The sequence below is a fragment of the Marmota monax genome, unplaced genomic scaffold (genome assembly GCF_021218885.2).
Source record: "Marmota monax isolate L192 unplaced genomic scaffold, Marmota_monax_Labrador192_F-V1.1 WCK01_AAM20220418_F8-fsc00126, whole genome shotgun sequence".
Classification (NCBI taxonomy): Eukaryota; Metazoa; Chordata; class Mammalia; order Rodentia; family Sciuridae; genus Marmota; species Marmota monax.
Window position 1 is genome coordinate 4,455,552 of NW_026695245.1, and position 21,389 is coordinate 4,476,940.

A 21,389-nucleotide genomic window follows, 5' to 3' on the forward strand; every position below is an offset into this window, starting at 1 on the left:
ATGAACCTGAACACATGGGCAGAGAAGAACTCAATAAAATCAGCTTGAAAAATGCACCAGAAACAAAACAAACTACGATTAAAAGAAAATTTGTGAAGGCTAGAATATTATGAGCGGATTAAAGGATCATGTTAATTTATAGTTTTCTGGTATCTGTGAAATACATTGAAAAGAATTTATTACAGAGTAAAATGTCATTTCCATTCAAAAGAAGCTAAAGAGTTAAATGGGGGGCTGGGATTGTGGCTCAGTGCCAGAGCGCTTGCCTAGCGTGTGTGAGGCACTGGGTTTGATTCTCAGCACTGTACGTATCAATACATAAAAAAATAAAGGTCCACTGACAACTAAAAAAAATTAAAAAAAAAAAAAGATTTAAGTGGGTTACTAAAATTTAGCCTTTTAAAAAAATGTCACTGGTATGAACTACTAAAGAGCAAATGATTAAGAGAATGAAAATCTGCAATGATTAACATGAAGTCATGCTGAATGAAAATAAAAGGATGATGGAGTAAAAAGAAACCATCTGTGAGGAACAAATCATGGACAACAATCATCATATTTTCAAAACTATAATTACCAAACAAAGTAAATAACAACTCTTAAGTTAGAGTGCAAAATGCACCTTATTATTTTAAAGGTGCAAAAGCAAGAAATATAAACACATCCACCTTTTAAATAGTTGTATGGTAAGGTAATGATATTTAGAAACATTTTTAATAGAAAAATGATTTATAAATCAATTTACAAAAGATCAAAAAATCAATGTTTAATACCAACTTAACTATAAATAACTAATAGGGGAAAAACTTTTCTCTATCCTTCTGTTTTCGCTTCAAAATCTATGTCTTCTGCTCCTTGCCTTTTGGAGAAAACATTGCGTTGTAAGGCTGCCGTCTTTTTGGACGAGGACAAAGATCAAGATCTTCCTTAATGTAACCTTAAAAACAAATTATAAATTTAGAAGAGTATATTTGCAACATAAATTTATTTCTGCACACACCCAGTAACTATTTGTCTTTATATAATGCCTTTTAAGTTTGTGTGGTTCTTGTGATTTTTTTTTAGCTGTGCAACACAATGACTATATTACTTAGCACCAGTCTGCTCATTTATAGTAACAGTAAAAGCTGCTAACATTTATCAAAGCTTTGATATGTTAACTCAGACAACCCTCACACTCCTGTGAAGCAGCTTCCACTATACCTATTTTACTCATGAGGTAATGGAGACCCAGGGAGGTTGAATCAATTGATCAAGTTCACAAAGCTAGGAAGTGGAAGAGCTGGAACCTTGCCCAACCTCTAATTCCAGAACCAAAGTTCTTAGGTATGTTCCTATTCTGCCTCCCAGAGGTTGTAAATGGGAACAAAACACGAACTCTATTATGGTAAATTCTAGATGCTTATTAAAAAGATTTTTTTGAATTAGTTGTTTATTAGATGACATGCATTTATACTCTTCAGACCATTAAGATTCTCCCACGGTGTTTCCACTCATGTAATTTTCAGGGAAGGACTGTGCTCTGCCACACTTCTGGACCTTACCAGGGGTACAAACACAGGTTCTAGCCTGATTATATGATCCAATGTAGCGACCGGGCAGAGAGAGATTATATCAAGGAGACTTATTCCAATTTGTTAATGAGGAAAGTGAAAATATGATTAATAGCTGCCCAAGACTTTGCATCTTTTGGAAAAACTATCTCACAGTAAAATATATAAAAACCTTCCTAAAAGTGAGTAAGTTTCTTCCATTTTGCTAGTCATACATCTAGACCTACAACTCCTAACTGAGGCTAGCATAAGATAGCAAGGTTGAACTGAAATTCTAGATGATAATCTTTATTATCTAATGCTTATTCAATGCTACTCTATCTTCTTGTAGGTAAAACTTTTAGATATTTATCTAAATCTAGGCGTGAGACCTGAGAGCTACTAAATGTCATAAATTTGAATTTCAAGTTATATATACTCTGAACTTACTATATTTTCAGTCGCATCTCAGAAAACACATTACAATTTTCATAAAAGTCATAATAAGACTTTCATAAAACCACAAGACTTGGCCTATAACCAGGGTGTCTTCAGATCATGGTGAAAACAGCAAAATATACTAAGAGTTCAGATTAATCCCTGCTTAGCTAATATATTCTGTCCTATTGGCTTTTTTCTAAACAGTTTCTTCATTGACGTACACTGGGAACATAGCAAACTGCACAAATTTAACATGAACATTTATCCATCCCTTATGTTTTAGAATGATTGTGAACTAAAAAGTTTCATAAGGCATAAAAGTGCATTCTTTTATTAAAAGAATATATGAGTAAATGTCTGTACAAATCAGATTTATACAGACAAAAAAGTACCTAAGCATGCAGTAAACACAGGGAGTAAAATCTTGAATTAAAGAGGTCCTACCACAAAGACTAGCTATTAGATGCTCTTATAAGTTCCCCTAGAATATTTTCACAATGATGGGTTTGTGCAATGGATGCTGCTAACTGAATGACTCTTTTAAAGGCAAGGACTCTAGATCATTTTATTTTATTTGGAACAATGGTCACAATGAAGTTCCAAAATGGCACAATGATTATGAGTGATTATGAATGATTATATTGCCCAAGTACAGTCATACGTGGCTTAATGATGGGTGCATGTCCTGAGAAATGTCATTAGACAATTGTATTGTGAGGACTCCACAGAGTGTATGAACACAAACTAAGATGGGAACATCATTGCTGGGCAATATAATCCCATGGAACCACTGTTGTGTATGTGACCCATTGTTGACTGAAAGGTCATTATGCACTACATGGCTGTACTGAGAATGATTACATTGATAGTCCCAGCCTGAGCACAGACATGGGAGTATGCCGACCCAGAGACAGTATAACATGAGGACTTCAGAGCACTACAACTAAATTTGAGAGAAAATTAATATAAACCAAGAAAGTTCAGGCATGAATTTTTTAAACACTGCACTTCTGGTGAGTGATAATGCTGACAAGATAGCAACAAAAATCATTACTCATGATCTTTTACTGGCAGTTTTAAAGATGTGTACATTCTTAAATGTAAGTGCCATATTTGAAGGAGCCAGCAGCATGTCAATAATCTAACAAACATCTTTTTTTTTTTTAACTCAGATACAGTTTTTAAACACCTGGCATTCTGGATTAAGTGAGGTTTCAAAATATAAACTTTGTAACAGATTCTTTTATTAAAAAGTCTCTCATTCAAGTAATCATAAATTATGTCTGATCTCAATTAAACTATCAGAGGAGTTGAAGGCAAGTCTTTAATCTTTACGAATTTATTATTATGTTACAGAACTAGTACTTAATTTGCAGCAGAAAAAGGTTTATGTCCAGACTTAGGTACATACAATATTAAAACAACTAATTCCAGAAGTTTTACAATCTATACTCTCACCTCTTTCCATACAAGTCTGTGTGGAAGGAAAACCAACTTCCCAGAAATTCTCTGGTGTGTTGGGGGGAATGTAGCGAAATCGGTGTCTTGAGCAGGCAGCTAACTTCTTCTCTCGTTCTTCTGCTGGCATATCTGCATAATACTAATAACAAAAATTGGAAAGTGTTTTCAATTAGGAATAAAAAAAAAAGAGTGTCATGCTAATTTATCATAAACTAGATGCCAAACATGTCACTGTTTGAAATATTAAGTATTCTAAGGAAACTTAATACTCACTGATAATAATATCAGTAATTAAAACTTGTAGTATTAATTATTTACAGCAATCAGTGCTGGTAATGGTCTGTAAAATGTTTGCTTCACGAGTCAGAAAGGGAGCTTGCATTACAATATAAATTAATATACTATCTATTTCATTAATAACAACTTGCAATAAAAGACAAAAAATGTATCTGGCTCAATAATCCGACTCATTCTCATGAAAATGGCCTCTTATTGTCCTTATACAAAATTTTTATGGACTTGAGGTACTACATTGACTTGTTTACAGGTGCCCTACCCTGTATTTTCCTTTAATGCAAAAAAAAAAAAAAGCCATTTGAACTTTACCATGTGCTTCACGACATGTTAATTTGTGTACAAACTCTTCATTCTGCCAGACCAGTAAAAAATTAGAGGTCTACAGTTTTCTCAACTGTTATTTAGATACAACATGTGTTTAAAAGAAATTTATTTTTATCTCTATAGAGTTTTTTTTAAAATAACAAATCTTCAATTTATGTGAAGCAATTCTGTTTCAAAAACTTTTAAGTTACAGCAGTCACAGGAAAAACAGGGAATAGTCAGAAACAATCAAAGAATGATCATGAGTACTGCTTTTTGATTTGTTTTTAACACTGTCATGGCTTTATTAAAAAACACAGTTGCACAAAAGTATTAACCTCAAAATTTAAGGAGAGATTCTTAAAGAACATAACACACTATATACATACTAGAATTCAAAGAGCATTAAAATAGGACCCCAAACTTCTACAAAATATAACCCCCCTTACTTATTTGCATGAAAATACCACCCACAAAGCTAAATAAGTTCTTAAAAGTTATCTGGAGGTTCGATATGTGTTGTTTTCAAACCAAAGAACTCTAATTTTGATTGGATAGTAAGATGATTGATAAGAAAGTCAATACATAGATTTCATTTTAAAAATAAGTATTTTATAATCTGGCATAGTATTGTAATAAGAATTCTTAGAGACTAAAGCAGGGCATATCAATTGTTAACAATTAGGAGAAAAATGTTAATCTTTTGTACTTTCTGATCCCCCTACTAAATTTATTCCAAGTGTTTTATTTCAGTCAGTTGTGCAACTTTTTAGTTTCTCCACAAATAACCTTTAAAATGCCAAGTCATACATTTTAAACTAAAAAAAAAAAAAAGACACACACAAAAAAAACCAAGCAGCAGCAGTACTACATTCATAATTTAAATGTGTCCCAGTAGAGAAGAATAGCTTCAATTAGTTTACTGACACTTTTAAAAACCTGCATTACAAATATTCAAAACAAAGAAAAAATTTTTAGATAGTCAAGCTAAACAAAGAAATAACCTTGAAAATGGAGCCTCCGTGACAAAAACAGAGATGTACTTGTCTATTCATTATATTTTATTTAGTAACCATGTAAGTAAGCACACACTCGTACTTATTCCAAATATTCTTCTATTTTAATGGACAGTCACTTGAAAATGAGTCTTAATTTTAATATTTAATCCCAAATATTTTTCCAACTGCCTACAATATTCCAATTAAATGCTACATCTGGTAATGTTTTAAAACTATAGGAACAACTAAAGGTTCTACTCAGAAAAATTATAAATACTGCACAGGGTTGGTACCCAAATAATTTGGGATGCAAACTTAAAAATTAACATAAATGTCTCATTAATTATCAACAGGCAATGACACTGATGCTAATTCAAAAACCTTCCCCTGCTTCTTTACTTTCTTCATCCTACTTATATGGTCTTATGTGTTGTCAGTCAAGAAAGATTTACAATAAGCAGAGCTTGCTGCCTAAAATTGAATCAATAACATTATTTGTATCTCAGAAAATTCTCAGTTTCTTCTACTCTGTTTAAAACCCAGAGAGATCTGAAAAGGTGGTTGAGGTATAAAACTAAAGGTTTTCTGGGTATCCAGAAGTTCCCAGCTTTCTTTTGGGATAGAGAGAGGGGAGTCAACAAGAAGGGAAGGTGATCATAAAGACACTGATGAGAGGAGAAAAAAAATGCACATCTAAAACAAAAGAAAATAAACAATCACTGGCATGTCATGATCTGCAGCCTACAGAAAGGGCTCAGCTGTGTGTCTCACTTAGTATAGGCAATTTTTCCTTCAAAAATAAAATCCTATCAATCACCACAAAATCCATGAATTATATTACTGACTAGAACCTCCCCCAAATCCATAAACTATCTTGCTGAATAGAACCTTTATTATTCTGCTTCTACTTTCCAACTTAATTCATGTGACAAAAAAACCCACCCAAATATCCTTAGCTATTTAAAAAAAAAGTCAATGCCTTCAAAATAAAGATCCCTGGATCATCTCTTAAAACAACAACAACAACAACAACAACAAAAAACACAACTTATTCAAGACACTGTCATTTCATATTACAGATGATTGTAATTTCAGTTAATTTATAAATAACTTTGAAATCTTATGAATGAAATGCACCAAACTTCACTTGTAAAAGCAATCATGTTTTCAGACTAAAAATTACTAATACAATGAACCTGAACTAGAAAAATTAAGCTTCTAAATATAATTGCTAGAGAATGTCTTAATGGGGGGAGTGTCAATGAAATTTTTTCTCTACATACAATATGATCATTAACAGACTAGTAAATCTTAACTGGAATGATAAGGCAAAAATAGTAAAACCACACTTTTCTATAAGATGTTACACAGTATCTTCTTTAGGGATAGCTATCGTACATGAAAAAACAAAGATGTGATCACTCTACTGCAAACCCAGGAATGCCGAGGAATCTGGTCTTAGAATGACCTAGTTATCTTCTTCCTCTCCATCATCTTCAGCATCTCGTTTCCTCTTCTCCCCCCTGGAGACTTTCTTCTTCCTTTTCCTCCTCCTCTTCCCCTTCTTCCACATAATCATCTTCTTCATCCTGAATTTCTTCTCTGTCAAGTAAGAAAAGCCCATTTCTTCTTCTTCTTCCTCTCCCAATTCTGATCCTGCTTCATCATCTTCATCCTCCTCTTCCTCATATCCTTCAGGTGGACCAGCTTCATCTTCCTCCTCATCTCCATTCTCCTCCTCTTCCTCTTCAGAGTCAGGTGCTTCATTATCCTCCTGATTAAATCCATCTAAGAATGTGATTTGTTGCAGCAATTCAAAAATACTTTTTCTGTAATCTTCCAGATTTGTGATCTCACAGTTAAACAAGTCAAGACTTTTCAAATTTTTAAGATTTTGCAGAGCTTCTACCATACTGAGATCTTTGATTTTGTTTCCACTCAGATTGAGGTAGGTAATATTTGGACATTTTTCTGCCAGAACTTCCAAGCCTCCAAAAATTATATTGTCACTAAGTTCCAACTTTCAAAGTTTATTTAAGCTGGGAAGTTTGGCCAATAAACTTAATTCCACAATAGCCATACTCAGAAACTCTAGTTCTTTAAAAGTGTCATTCAGGTCTTCAATTTCCCCATTGACACACAGGCAATTATGAAGAACTAACTCTGTCACCTCCTCCAGGGCTTGGTTCCTTAACTCCATGTTAATCCTCTTCTTCATCTCCATGTCCTCCTCCTGCTCTTCTGCTCCTCCTTTCCCCTTTCTTGCTTTCCCCACTACCCCCAACCCTAAAATTTTAAAAGATTTGAAAATGAATGAAAAGAAATGCAAATTTAAACGCCCACTACCACCAGACAGATGTGGAGGAGAAAGAAAAGAATAGCAAATGGAGTCCAAGGAGGTGGAACTCTAACTCGGCTGCCCCCACCTCCTTGTCCACACACCTGAGTGCGTCTACACACGCATGCACGCACACACACACACATATATACACACACGAGCAGTTCCTTCCCCTTCAATGGCTGCTCAGAGCATCTCTAGAGTTTTTAAAAATAAAGATTGACACTTAAATGCTGTAGGATTCATGAATTCCCCCTTTATATTGTACTTTCAATTAGGATCAAAGGCACACTATTTTTTGCAACTATAATGATAAAGAATTTGAACTTCACACAGACCTGGATAAAAACTATACAGGTCTTCAAGCTCTAGACCTCAAGAAAACAAAGCAGTAGTTTACAGCTTAACAAAACACAGGTGGTAGTCATACACTCTAGTCAAATACTTGAGGAGATGAAAATCTACGTGATAATTTACCAAAGGTATCTACTGAAAGTGACAGACTTAGGGGTAGAAGTTAAGTTGAAAGTTCTTTTTTAATTTTACACAGATTAAAGGCTTTAAGAGAGTCTCTGTAACACTTTTTTAAAAAAATATTTATTTTAGTTGGACAGCATACCTTTATTTATTTTTATGTGGTGCTGAGGATTGAACCCAGTGTCTCACACGTGCAAGGCAAGCACTCTGCCACTGAGCTACAGCCCCAGCCATGGAACACTTTTTTTTGAGCATGTTTTTCATCATTCTCATTGCTATACAGCTTTTATTACCTGAGTCTAGGCTTTGGGATGAGATGACCTTACATAATTAAAGCTTATTCAAAATAGTGATTTCACTATCTTGAACTATGAAGAATTTGAACTTTATACAAACATGGATAAAATTTGTATGTCAAAACTATAGGGTTGGGGTTGTGGGGTTGTGGCTCACCATGAAACCAAAATGTATATGAGAAACAACAGTACGCTTGTGTAGCTGTAACACAGCAATCCCAAGAGAGTAGTAGAATCCAGAGAGAGGAGATGGCATGTTAGTTTGCTGTCCTTGATAAGGACTTCAGATTCTATTTCTCAGTGAGCTGAGAAGACACTGCAGGGTTTGGGGCAGGGGTTACATGAATTAACTTTTATTCTAAAATAATCACTAGGGGAGAAAAGACCATTTGCTGCTGTGTTTGAAGAATGTTGTAAAGAGATTAGACTTCTGAAAAAAAATGGAGATGGGTGTACATGGGAACTCTGTACTTTGTGCTCATTTCTGTTGTGAATCTAAAACTGCTCTAAAAAGCAAATCTTATTAAAACAATAAATAAATAGAGGACAGTAGTTGGTCCAGGACATTAGCTGTAGAGCTAATGAGAGCATGAACATGGGATGTATTTTCAAAGTAGAATCAATGGAAGGAGACTCAGTGGTGACGTTTGAGAACTGCATGTATATTACATATTCTATGTGGAATAGGCAATGGGATAAATTTAGTAACTATAAGTATACGGATAGTATTTTAAGTACACGAGACAGGATGTGTCACTTCTGGTCATGATGGAATAATGAAATGATTCACCCTCGTATCTTAACTTAAAAAAATTATATAAAATGTATGAAACAATGGTTTTCAGAGACTGGACAACAGCATAGAAAATGACTATCAGAAGAAAAGCAAATTGACATTGTTTCTAGCAAAGATTTCTAATTAGTAGGATTAGTTCTAGATCATAAAGAATTATGCTTATAACTAAAAGTTGGGAGATTTACTTAGGGAGAACATGTTCTTTAGTTAAATTATGAATTAAAGTTGTGTTATGAAAATTCATGATATAGGAGGTTTTGCTTACATTTTCAAACTGCTTTTCAAAATAGTGACTTCACTATTTTGAACTGTGATCATAAAGAATTTGAACTTAATGCAAACATGGATAAAATTTTTGTGTCAAAACTATAGGGTTGGGGTTGTGGCTCAGTGGAACAGCACTTGCCTGGCATGGGTGAGGCACTAGGTTTGTTTCCCAGCTAAATTAAACAAAGGTTCATCAACAACTAAATATGTTAAAAAAAAAAGAAAAACAAAAACAAAATAAAACTACAGTATTCCCACTATGAGTGCATATTTTCATCAAGTGCTTACCTGCATGGCAATATATTTATACTTTCACATGTAATTTTAATGTGCTTGCTCACCAAATTTTTTAGCTTGTTTTGGTTTGGATCACGTTTTTTATTTTTTGAGATAGGGTCTACTAAGTTGAGGGAGCGGATCACAAACTCCGAAATTCAAGTGATCCTCTTGATTGGTACTAAAAGGTGTGTGGTACAGCTCCTGGCTGTGGTTTGGATCTTTTTTTTTTTTTTTTTTTTTTTTTTTTTTTTTAAAGAGAGAGTGGGGGGAGAGAGAGAGAGAGAGAGAGAGAGAGAGAGAGAGAGAGAGAGAGAGAGAGAATTTTTTAATATTTATTTTTTAGTTCTCGGCTGACACAACATCTTTGTTTGTACGTGGTGCTGAGGATCGAACCCGGGCCGCACGCATGCCAGGCGAGCGCGCTACCGCTTGAGCCACATCCCCAGCCCATGGTTTGGATCTTAAATGTTCCCCAAAAGCTCATGTGAAAGCTTGGTCCCCATATGACATTGATATTAGGAGGTGGTGGAACTTTTAGGAAGGTAGGAACTAGCTGGAGGATGAAGGTCACTGCGGATGCATGCTCTTTAAGGATGTAACAGGCTCCTAGTCCTTTCCTCTCTCTCTTTGCTTCCTGCCTTGTTATAGCTCAAAACAAAAGGGCCAAGTGACCATGGATTAAAACTGTGAGCCAAAATAAACCTTTTCTCCTCCTAAGTTGTTTACCTCAGGCAATTTGTCTCAGTGATGAAGAGCTGACACATAGTCTATAGGTGTTAAAAAGGAAATTTAAATGGGGAAGTAAATTGCTGGGGGCAGCCATCTGACAGCTACTACATAGTGAGAAAAGAAACAGAAAACAGTATTAATAAAACTACAACCTGCTTGGGACTATTATTTTATTAACACTAACTACTTAAACATCCTTCTAAGAATGAAGCAAAGCTTATTCATCAAATTTTGTACAGTGAAAAAAGCTTATACTGGTAAGTATAACTAATCTTCTGCAAGTGCTGGTGAAAGGAATAATGTTATAGTAAAAATTTCCTATTGAAATATCAAAAATTTCCCTGAATAGTACATGTATATGAGCCTTTCAAAATAAATACAGAGAAAAAAAAAATGGTACCAATGTCTTAAACTGGTCATAAGAACTAAGGCTTAGGCCTCGGATTTGTTTAAGAGAAATTGAGGGCTTTCATTTTCATTCATTCTCTCAGGTCATAGCTCACATATATATATTTATTTCTTCTATTATTCCTGGCTCAAACATGGTTTCTGGATATAAATATAATTTGTATTTGTGATTTTTAAATCATGCATTTATAACCTATAAAAGAGAGGTTACATTAGTACTTACAATTTCACATTCTTTACATGTGTGTCCAAGCAACTTTCTTCTCTCTTCTTTCTTCCGAACTACCTCAATATGAGGGAAATTTTGTAAGCTAGTCTCTCTGGGGGAACAAAATAAACTGAATTTAATATTAACTCATTTGCTACTGCAAAAATCTTTGGCTTAAGATTTAAATTAACAAAGGTTTAAGCACAGAGGAGAAATAATCCCCAAACACTAATTCATTATATTTGAGATGCACATTCAGTATATTAGAAAAACAATGACATATATGCCTATTATATGTCAAGTCCATTTGTGGATATTTCTTTGTAAGGGAAGGAGAACTATTACTTCTTATTTGTCTTTGATAGAAAATAGTAAGCTAAAGCTAGAAGGTAAAATATAACTAATTAAAAAGCTAATAACTATATTGTTAAACTCAAATTTCAGGGCTAACCTATTCCTCCCTGAAGAACAGATTTATCCATTTGTATGCCATTTGCAATTGTGTACAAAAGAAATATAACCTTTTGCTGCCTCTACTTATCCTGAGTTCTTCAAAATATTGGGCACAATTAAAATTTGTACTTCTCTTTAATGGCCAGGATCCTATTGTGAACCACTAAAAACTTAGGAAGGGTCCAAGCCAGTGAGGTATAGGTATAGGTATAGGTATGCAGAAAAATTAACACTTAAAAGACAGTAAATGAAGAGCTGGTAATTGCACATATATTAAATTTTAGCTGCTGTTTTTATAAGTAAATGAAGTTACAGGTCCTTTTTGTTTTTGTTTGGCAGTACTAAGGATTGACCCCAGGGGTGTTCTACACCAGCTCTTTTTATATTTTATTTTTAGAGTGTCTAAGTTGCCCTGGATGATCTTGAACTTGCAATCCTCCTGTCTCAGTCTCCCCAGTAGCTGGGATGACAGAGGTGTGACACGCACCTGGCTTCCTGTTGTGTTTTAACCTAAGAACTCTCAACTCTGAAGCAATCCGACAATTTAAAAAGAAAGATCAAGAAAGGATGATTAAAAAATATTGCTACAAATATATATTTTTTTCAAAGAGTTTCACGAAATTGTAAACTTATACAGAACATATCTTGGCTCTATCCTTTCCTTTGAATATTAGCTATTCTATTTTTGAAGTAATTGCAATGTACTAGGGAATCCACTATTAAATTGCCACCAGGAGCAAGACCTTACATAAAGCATCATTTAGAAGGCTACTAAGTTTTTTGTCCCTGACACAACACAATGCATTTTCCCGGGTTTGCTAGAATTCTCAGTGGGGAAAGTAAACAAGTTAAATTGATACCTTTATCATCTTTTCTTTATGTATATCTTATGTATCTGGCTATTTAGTAGCTTCAGAATAAATAAAAATACATTTTTTTAAAAATTAGTGAGCCTCTAAAATGACAATCATTACTCTATAGTTCTACTTTCAGATATCTATCCCAAAGATACATAAGCAAAAATATAAAAAGGGGGAGTGCAAAGCTATTCATAACAGCAATTATGTGTGCTAGCATGACTGTAAACATTCAAAGTGTCCATTGCTAGGGATAAAACATGAAGTTACTGCACAGCAAAACAAAAACGAAACAAAAACTGTAACTACCCTCTTTTAAAAAATGAGTGATAACCGGGCATGGTGGCGCACACCTGTAATCCCAGCACCTAGGGAGGCTGGAGGCAGGAGGATTGCGAGTTCAAAGCCAACCTCAGTAATTTAGCGAGGTGCTAAGCAACTCAGTGAGACACTGTCTCTAAACAAAATACAAAAAGGTCTGGGGATATGGCTCAGTGGTCAAGTGCTCCCAAGTTCAATCCCCAGTACCAAAAAACAAACAAAAAAAGTGTGGTGCTAGTAAAAATTCCTATATTTGTAAAGTTTGTCATTTTTATTCTTGAGTCCTTTTTGGTTATGATAATTAAGTAAATGATTGTATTTTAATTAAAATGATAATTTAAGAGCTTAGAGATATTCCAACAAAGAGCTCTGTTGTACTTCTATCTCCTTGCTCGTAGTAGTAAAGACTCACTTACCTCTGCTCATCTTTAAAATATGGCTCCACAAATGCTCTCTGCTTGACTTTATCTTGTTTATCAACATGTGCTATAAACAAAATAAGCATGTAACAAAATGAGTGTAGAATTTAATGAGAAATAATTAGCTTGTTCAGAAAGAAATATGACATGTATCAAAGCTTCCCTTTTTACTGAGTTTCATACTCTAGACCCCTGGGCAACTCATTTAAATTTTCTATCACTAATTTTTCTTTTTCATTCACATAATGAAAATGGTGCTGATTGAACCACATCTCAGTTACTAAACACCTACATCTCAGAAAGTATTTTAAAAGAACTACTCAGATATCCATTATTATCATCTGGCAAGAAAGAATAACAGAAGGTTGCTTTTAGTATATCTCACTTACTTGTCCTGTTTATTTTTAGTCTTTAAAGTAGGTTATAACTATAAAATAGAGCATTTGATCAGAAAATGGGGACAAAATTTAAGAACTAGAACTCAGAACATGGGATCTGAATTTCAACATGTCTAGACTCAAATTAGTACAACTGTTATCTAATCTGAATCAGAATTTACTCAGCATTGTGTTAAGTTCTGGACACACAAGGTACAACAAGAAAGACCTCATCTCTTGTCCTTATGGAGTCTACATTACAGTGAGAGAAACAGAACTTAAGAAAGAAAGTGGACAGTTAACATTAAGCAGGTGAATGAACAGTTAAGGCTCACCTGAGAAAGAACACAGAGGTAGTAACTGATAAATGAAAAGTTAGCCATGAAAAGAGGTGGGGGTGGGGATGTTACAGGTAATGGTATGGAAATAGGGAAAAGTATGGTATGTTACTGTCCTATGAGAAGGCTAGTATGGTTGAGATTTAGTGAAGAAAGGGAAGGACTGGGAGAGATGAGGCTGGAGAGGTGGGCAGATATCAGAACACGATGGGCCTCAAAGTCTAAGAGAAGGAGTTTCAATTTCCCACAGTGATTTTTCTCTCATTAAATAACTGTTATGCCTGTTTTAAGACTACATTATTATATGGTATGTTTGTTTATCATTTGTATTTTTCTAGCTCAACAAAATGGAGATTCATCCATGTTGTTGGGTCTAGTAGTTTCTTTCCTACTAGATAAGTAATATTCCATTCATGTGTTGATAATTGGGTTGTTTCCAGTTTTGGACTATTTTAAATAGTATGGTTAAAAACATTTTAAACACATTATTTTCTATATTTTATATTTTCTTGGGTAATCCATCTAGGATTCAAATTTCTGGGTGATGGATAGATATAAAAAATGAACAAACCTCTATGAAGCTATTAAAAAAAAAAGTGCTTCCCAAACCATTTTCAAAAGTAGTCTTAACAATTTTATATTTCTATCCTCTGTATGTGGAAGTTTCAGCTGCTCTTCAACCTTTCCAATATTAGGTAGTACTAGTCTTTTTAATAATCTCAGTGGGTGTGAAGCGGTATTTGTTCCCTGATGTCTGATAATGCTGAACATCTCTCCTGTGCTTAATGGCTATTCAAATATCTTCTAATCACTGATGAATTTTAAAGTAAAAAGAATTCAATCCAGTCTACATTTAAAGTAAATCCTTCTTGATATTCTGTAAAGGAGAAACAACTGAAACAAAAGACAAGTTAGAAGGTCTATGATAAAATAGATGAGACAGCAGTGGTTTGCTGCCAAAGGGGAGAGAAGTGAAGTGACATAAAATATATTTTAGAGCTAGTACTGCTACCTATGGTATTAGACTAGTCACAAGGTGAGGTTAAATATGAGACGCCCCCACTTCTATCTTTAGCAATGAGGTGGAGAGGTACTATGGTTAATGAGATCTGGAGAAGCAAATGAAGATCAAATTCAGGTAGAAAAATAAAGATTTCTAATTTGACTATATTAAGTTAAAGATGCTTATCAGATGTCAAATAGTCAGCTGGATTCAATAAGGATTTCAGAAGAGAGAGGACTTGGACAAGTATAATGAAGATACAGAAACATGTGCACTTGGCTTCCAGAACAGTACATCTGTCTTTCCCTCTTACCACACAATCTAAAGCTTCTTCTCACTTTCCTTAGTTGGTTCTTTGTTTTTCTGAGATATTAAAGTTGCCATGTTGTAGAGGTCAGAACCCTAAATGTTTCTTTTTTTCTATTTATTTTTTAATACCAAAGTGATTTCACTCGTATTTCATGGCTTTAAACACCATCTACTTGCCGATGACCTTCTGCCCTCAGATTGTTTATTCTGGATTTCTTGTCCATACTCTAAATACATGCCAACTGCCTTCTAGATACTTTCACTTGCATGCCTAATTAAGTACTCAGCTATTACCTCAAAAAATGGTCTTTCTTATGAAGACCAAATAGGACTTTGTAATATAGGGTTGAGAAAATTAAACAAATGGACAATAATGCATTATCAAGCCTTGGTTAATTAGCTTTATGAGTTGCTTACCGAACTCAGTTTAACGGAGAAGCCATAATTTAAAGAGAAAACAGCCTTACTATTTGGTTTCTTTGTGGCAGCAGACAATTCCTCCTCTTCATATTCCATCTGGGAGAAATTATCTGTCAAACAAGATTTGTATTCTTCATGTGTTGTCTGATCAAACATATCTTCCAAGCTATCGTTCATTTTATTTTCTCCATCTACGTAAAAAAAAAAAAAAAAAAAAAAAAAAAAAAAAAAAAAAAAGCACTGGCTTAGAACAAAACTAGCTTTCTGCTTTCCATGTAGACCAAGGAGAAACCTATAATAACTGCCACAAAATAATGTAATGAGGTTTTTAGGGACTCTTGTTACATGTGGATTACAGGCTTTACTTTGAAGAGTATTCTTTTTATGAAGAGATGTATGAAGAACTTATAGATTCAAGTGTATAAGATGGTTCTAAGAATGTGACCTGTAAACTTTATTTAAAGTGAATATAAATGGGTTAAAAACTGTAATGTATATAATGACATGCTTAAAAACAATTCTTTAAAACATAACTATTAAAATATAGGTTCTAAACAGAGCTGTGAAGTGTTCTTTAAGTGAACAGACATAAATAAGTGATGTTTGTGAACATGTATTAAAAATGTGATCCTAAAAATAATAGATACAAACAGTGATATTAAGGGTTAACTAAGTGACTGTAAGTGATTAACAAACTATAATGTATACATTGAGATATTTAAAGGCACTTCTTAAATCATGATTCTTATGGTGAGGCTTAAATTATACTTGGTACATGAGGCAAAAATAAACTCTCATGTCCTGGCAGTTAACTGAGTATTTATAATGGCTTTTAATATCCTTTACTCATGTGAAGAAAATGCTAGTTTTTGTTACTGACATAACCAGCTTACAAACATCAAAGCCTCTCCCTGTATCAGTTCATGTACAATTCATATAAACCAAAAGGAGTCTTACCAAAGAAGCTGTGAGGAATAAAAAATACAACAAAATAAATGACAAAAAGCACCAAGTTTAAACAAAAATTGTATAAACAGTGGACATTAAAACCTATCAAATTCTTACTTGTTTTTCTAATGAAGTAGGAAAAACAGTATTTTCTTGTATCACCATTAGCACTTGATAGTTTAAATTTATAGAAATAATAATCCAATGCCCAATTTGATATATAGAAGTGGTAAGTTCATCTTTCGAGTTCTAACTACATTTCCCATTACATAATTACGTTTTATTTATTTATTTAGGTACCCTGTATTGAACTCAGGGGCACTTAACCACTAAGCCACATCCTAGCCCTATTCTGTATTTTATTTAGAGACAGGGTCTCACTGTGTTGCTTAGTTCCTCACTTTTGCTGAGGCTTATTTTGAACTGTGGATCCTCCTATCTCTGCATCTTGGAGCTGCTGGGATTACAGGTATGCACCACAGCACCTTGCTCATAATTACATTTTAAAATACATTAGAATTTAAGAAAAACCAGAAACAGATTTAGCTGGCTAACAAATGTGTCAAAACAAATCAGGCATGGTGATGCACACCTGTGATTGCAGCAACTTCAGAGGCTGAGGCAGGAAGATCTGAAGTTTGAGGCCACCCTTAGCAACTTACAGCCTCAGTGAAAAAAATGCCCATGCTCAATCCCTAGTACCAAAACAAAACAAAACAAAACAAAAGCAAAAACAAAACTGACAGAATACTGGTCAGATGAGATTACTCTACTACCTCTCCGAATCATACTGCGCTATCACTCTCACCTTGCCTTTTCTCCTTGACTTACCATCATCTATCATACCATGTATTTCATCTACCATACTATATATCTGCTTGTTTCTTTCCCATTAGAATATAAGTTCCATGAGATAGGTATTTTTTAATTTTTTTTATTTTCAGTTCCTAAAATACTTCCTGGTATGGAATTTTTGCTTGTTATTATTGAGTGATTAAATATTTATTTTAATGCTAAGGGGTGTATCTGTTAATTAAAATATTATTTCCATGGGTCAGGTGCTATAATAATAATACACATCCATAAAGCATTCTGTATATGCTGTTAGTAAATCACAATGTTAAATTGCTGACTTATTTTGTTGTTGTTGTTGGTCTGACTACTGACTGCAAAATACTTAAGAAAGCATAACTTTACTGATCTATCGCAGCACCTAGTAAGTCTAACGCAGAATAGAGATATAGAAAACATTTTTCTGAATTAAAAAATTAGCAGTAATTTAAAAAGTTATTTCAATAATAACAATTCTAAGTGTTAAAAAGGTTTTACATATTATGGGCAGATTCCCCCCCACCAAAATAGGGTTTCAATAATGTCTCCTATTTCACATACTATTCTTACAACAAGCCATCTACTTAATCATATCTAAAGACTGAAGATTTAAAAAAAAAATGATGATGATCCCATATGTAATTCAAATTTTAAAAAATAACAATAAATTCTATGTTTTAAAAAAATAAAGAACAAAGATTCAAGGCAAGGAATACTGAAATATCACTCACTGCATTTGGGGCAGCAAATAAAATGTCGATTTAAGAGAAGCTAAGCAAGACTAGCTTTTTTTTTTTTTTTAAAAAGGCCCTAAGAAGGTAGACTATAGAAAGTTCAGCAGAAGGAATGTATCACCTGCCTGAATGTCTAACAGGTGATCACTGAAAAATGCCTCCACTTTTAGTATTGTATCCCCAGGTGTCTAGCTCTAACTCTTCAATACATAAAGATGATAAATGACAACTGTTAACAGTCTATGTGTTCTCACATCATATGCTAAAGTAGTGCTAACTAGAACCATTCCATTGTTCTTTCTCTCCTCTTGTGGAAAATCAAACTTCTTGGTGAAGGATTAACAGTTTCTTACTACAAAGGTAGTAGGTAGACCCTGATTTGACTAAATCCGTTGTCTATAAAAGCTAATATGATAGATTAACTCAGCATATATACTCTTTCTCTTGCCATTTAGTGATTCTACACTAATGTCTTACTAGATTTTTCCTTTTTTATTAAATTGATTTAGAAAATCATAAAACACAGTACTCTTAGGATCCCCTTTGCACTTTTTATGAAAAACTATCTAATGATCAGATTTTCTTAAAAGATCAAATAATGAATATTTTAGTCTTGTGGAGCCAAATGGGCTCTGCACCAAGTACTTAATTCTTTCCTTGAATAGAGTAAGCAATCACAAGCAAAACACAATGAGGCTGTGCTCCAACTAAATTTCATGTACAAAACTGGCAGTTGAATTTTTTCTGAAATAAAATTATTTTAGTTAAAGATTTTTTTCCCCTAAAATACTGAAACTAAGTTTTGCTAAAGAGAAACATAAAATTAAAGGAGCAGGAAAAAACCCTAGTTTATGATAAAGAGGGCACTGTGCTAACCAGTACAATGATATGACTAAACTTCATTCCAAATTTTATTACAATAAAAAAAAAAATCTTACTTGGACTTTTTTCTCCTTTTTGTTCTTGCTTCTTCATTTTTAAAAGCACGGTTTCACTGACCAATGTACAGTCCATGTCTACTGTCTCTCCTCCTAATCTTGACTGACTGCCATCCTGAATAAATATTTTAAAAATCCAAGATTTTAATGATTATTCCTTTATGGTTTTATATTTTCTTTTTACCAAAAAATTTTGGCAAAACATATGTAATATAAATGTTTACTATTCCTGGGAACTGTTATATTTATTTTTATTCTTTAGGAACAGAGATCTAGATTTTATTGCCTGTAAAATATTTTAGCTTCAATATATAACCATCTTCTCTCAAACACAGGAAAAGAGGGCTGCTGCTATGGGAAAGGAGGCTTATTTACCAATGAACTCTTTGGAGTTTTTCCTGTCTTCTTCCCCAGTCACCCTCACTATAATAAACATCATTGTATACCAAGAATGACAATTTCAATAATCAAATTTGATTTATTAATGTGTACATATTATCTTAGCAACTGTTAAAATTTTTGTTATTACTATTCTACCAAATGAAAAAATTCTCAATCTATGCAGAACCTAAATATAAGGCAAAACAATTTAAAAAAAAGTAATCAATGGGAAAAATAAACCTTTTCTTATTGGTATGTTACTCTAAAGCTAGTCAAGACATATAATGAATTCTTTGATAAAAATAAATTATTTTAGCTGGGTATGGTGGCACATGCCAGTAATCCCAGCAACCTGAGAGGCTGAGGCAGGATGATCTCAAAGCCAGCCTCAGCAACTTAGCAAGACCCTATCTCAAAATAAAAAATAAAAAGGGTTCTGGATTTAATTCCTGGTACAGGGAATGGGGGGCATTTAAAATATTTAACGTACATATTTAAAATATATAACTAAGAGGAAGAGGGGAGGGAAAAGGGAAATACATGGGAAAGATCTGATCAAATTGCATTATTTTACTGTGAGCATATATGAATATGTAACAGCAAATCCCATCTTTATGTACAGCTCTAATATACCAATAAAATATGCAAAAAGATATAAGTAGAATTTTGCATTTTTTTAAAAACTATATTAATGGTTTTCAGAAAAGGCCTTTAAAGTCAAAGTATTATTACCCTTTCAAAAATAATATAAAGTTGGAAGAATAAACATCTTTATTTGTTTTCTGAATAAATAAATAAAGGTTTTAAGAATTAGCTACCTCAGGTCACAGGAGAGGAGGTTTATAGCTCATTAGAATATGAACCAAATGGGCTTTGGTTTTATTTTTTAACTTACCTTTGTATCTATTACAGTAACATCCATTTTATACTGAGAAAGGTCTGCTCCTGGATCTATACTCCACTGGATATTTTCAAAGGATGCATCTTAGATATGGAGAAAAGATATGCTATTAGTGAGAACATGGAGAAACTGGAACCCATAATATTGATGGGAATGTGAAATGGTTTAGCTGCTTTGGAAAATAGGCAGTCCCTGCAAACTGGTGCAGCCAATATGAAGAGCAGTATGGAGATTCCTTGGAAAACTTGGAATGGAACCACCATTTGACCCAACTATCATTCTTCTCTATACCCAAAGAACTTAAAAACAGCATACTACTGAGACACAGCCACATCAATGTTTATAGAAGCACAATTTACAATAGCTAAACTGTGGAACCAATCTAGATGCCCTTCAATAGATGAATGGATTTAAAAAATGTGGCATAGATACACAATGGAATATTACTCAGCAATAAAAGAGAATAAAATCATGGCATTTGCAGGTAAATGGATGGAGTTAGAGAAGATAATGCTAAGTGAAGTTAGTCAATCCCCAAAAAACAAATGGTGAATGTTTTCTCTGATATAAGGAGGCTGACTCACACTGGGGTAGAGAGAGGGAGCATGGGAGGAATAGATGAACTCTAGATAGGGCAGAGAGGTGGGAGGGGAAGGGAGAAGGCAAGGGGTTAGGAATGATGGAGGAATGTGATGGACATCATTATCCAAAGTACATGCATGAAGACACGAATTGGTGTGAACATACTTTATATACAGAGATATGAAAAATTATGTTCCAAAAGTGTAATAAGAATTGTAATGCATTCCACTATCATGTATTTAAAAAATAAAAGCAATTAAAAAAAAAGAAAATAGGCAGTCCCTCAAAAGTTTAAATATGGATTTGGCATATAGTTCAATAATTTCATTCCTAGTAATAACCCAAGGAAAAAATAAAAACATCTACACTAAATCTTGTACATAAATGTTCACAGTATATTATATTCATAATAGCAAAAAAGAAACAAATTTCTATAAACTGATAAATAAATGAAACACAGTATACAATGAAGTATTATTCAGAAATAAAAAGAAAACATTGGTAAATACTATGATATGGATGAAAATTGAAAATAGTATGTCATGTGAAAAAAGTCAGACACAAAAGATTATATACTGACTGGTTTCACTTATAGGAAACCTCTAGAACAGTTAAATCTATGGAGACTGAAAGTAGATCAGTGGTGCCTAGGATTGGGAGCAGAAAGAGAGATAGTGATTAATGCGTCCTAAACCTAGGTGACAGTGATAGATGTACAACTCTGAGAATACGCTAAAACCAATGAAG

General features: G+C 33.6%; 1 protein-coding gene and 1 pseudogene across 5 annotated transcripts in view; both read right to left on the minus strand.

Annotated features, from left to right (window-relative positions):
• Nucleotides 1-553: 553 nt before the first annotated feature.
• The window catches only part of Rbbp8 (RB binding protein 8, endonuclease), an 85,536-nt gene continuing 64,700 nt past the window's right edge, over nucleotides 554-21,389 (minus strand). For all 5 annotated transcript variants that reach the window (XM_046433798.2, XM_046433788.2, XM_046433820.2 and 2 more), the window contains exons 13-19: nucleotides 20,055-20,143; nucleotides 18,779-18,893; nucleotides 15,375-15,518; nucleotides 12,878-12,947; nucleotides 10,846-10,942; nucleotides 3,432-3,573; nucleotides 554-937 (exon numbers count right to left, since the gene is read on the minus strand). In XM_046433798.2, the coding sequence (XP_046289754.1) occupies nucleotides 840-937; nucleotides 3,432-3,573; nucleotides 10,846-10,942; nucleotides 12,878-12,947; nucleotides 15,375-15,518; nucleotides 18,779-18,893; nucleotides 20,055-20,143 (755 nt within the window). In that variant the 3' untranslated portion in view covers nucleotides 554-839. The remainder of the gene's footprint in view (nucleotides 938-3,431; nucleotides 3,574-10,845; nucleotides 10,943-12,877; nucleotides 12,948-15,374; nucleotides 15,519-18,778; nucleotides 18,894-20,054; nucleotides 20,144-21,389) is intronic.
• LOC124085829 (acidic leucine-rich nuclear phosphoprotein 32 family member E-like) lies at nucleotides 3,580-9,702 on the minus strand (annotated as a pseudogene).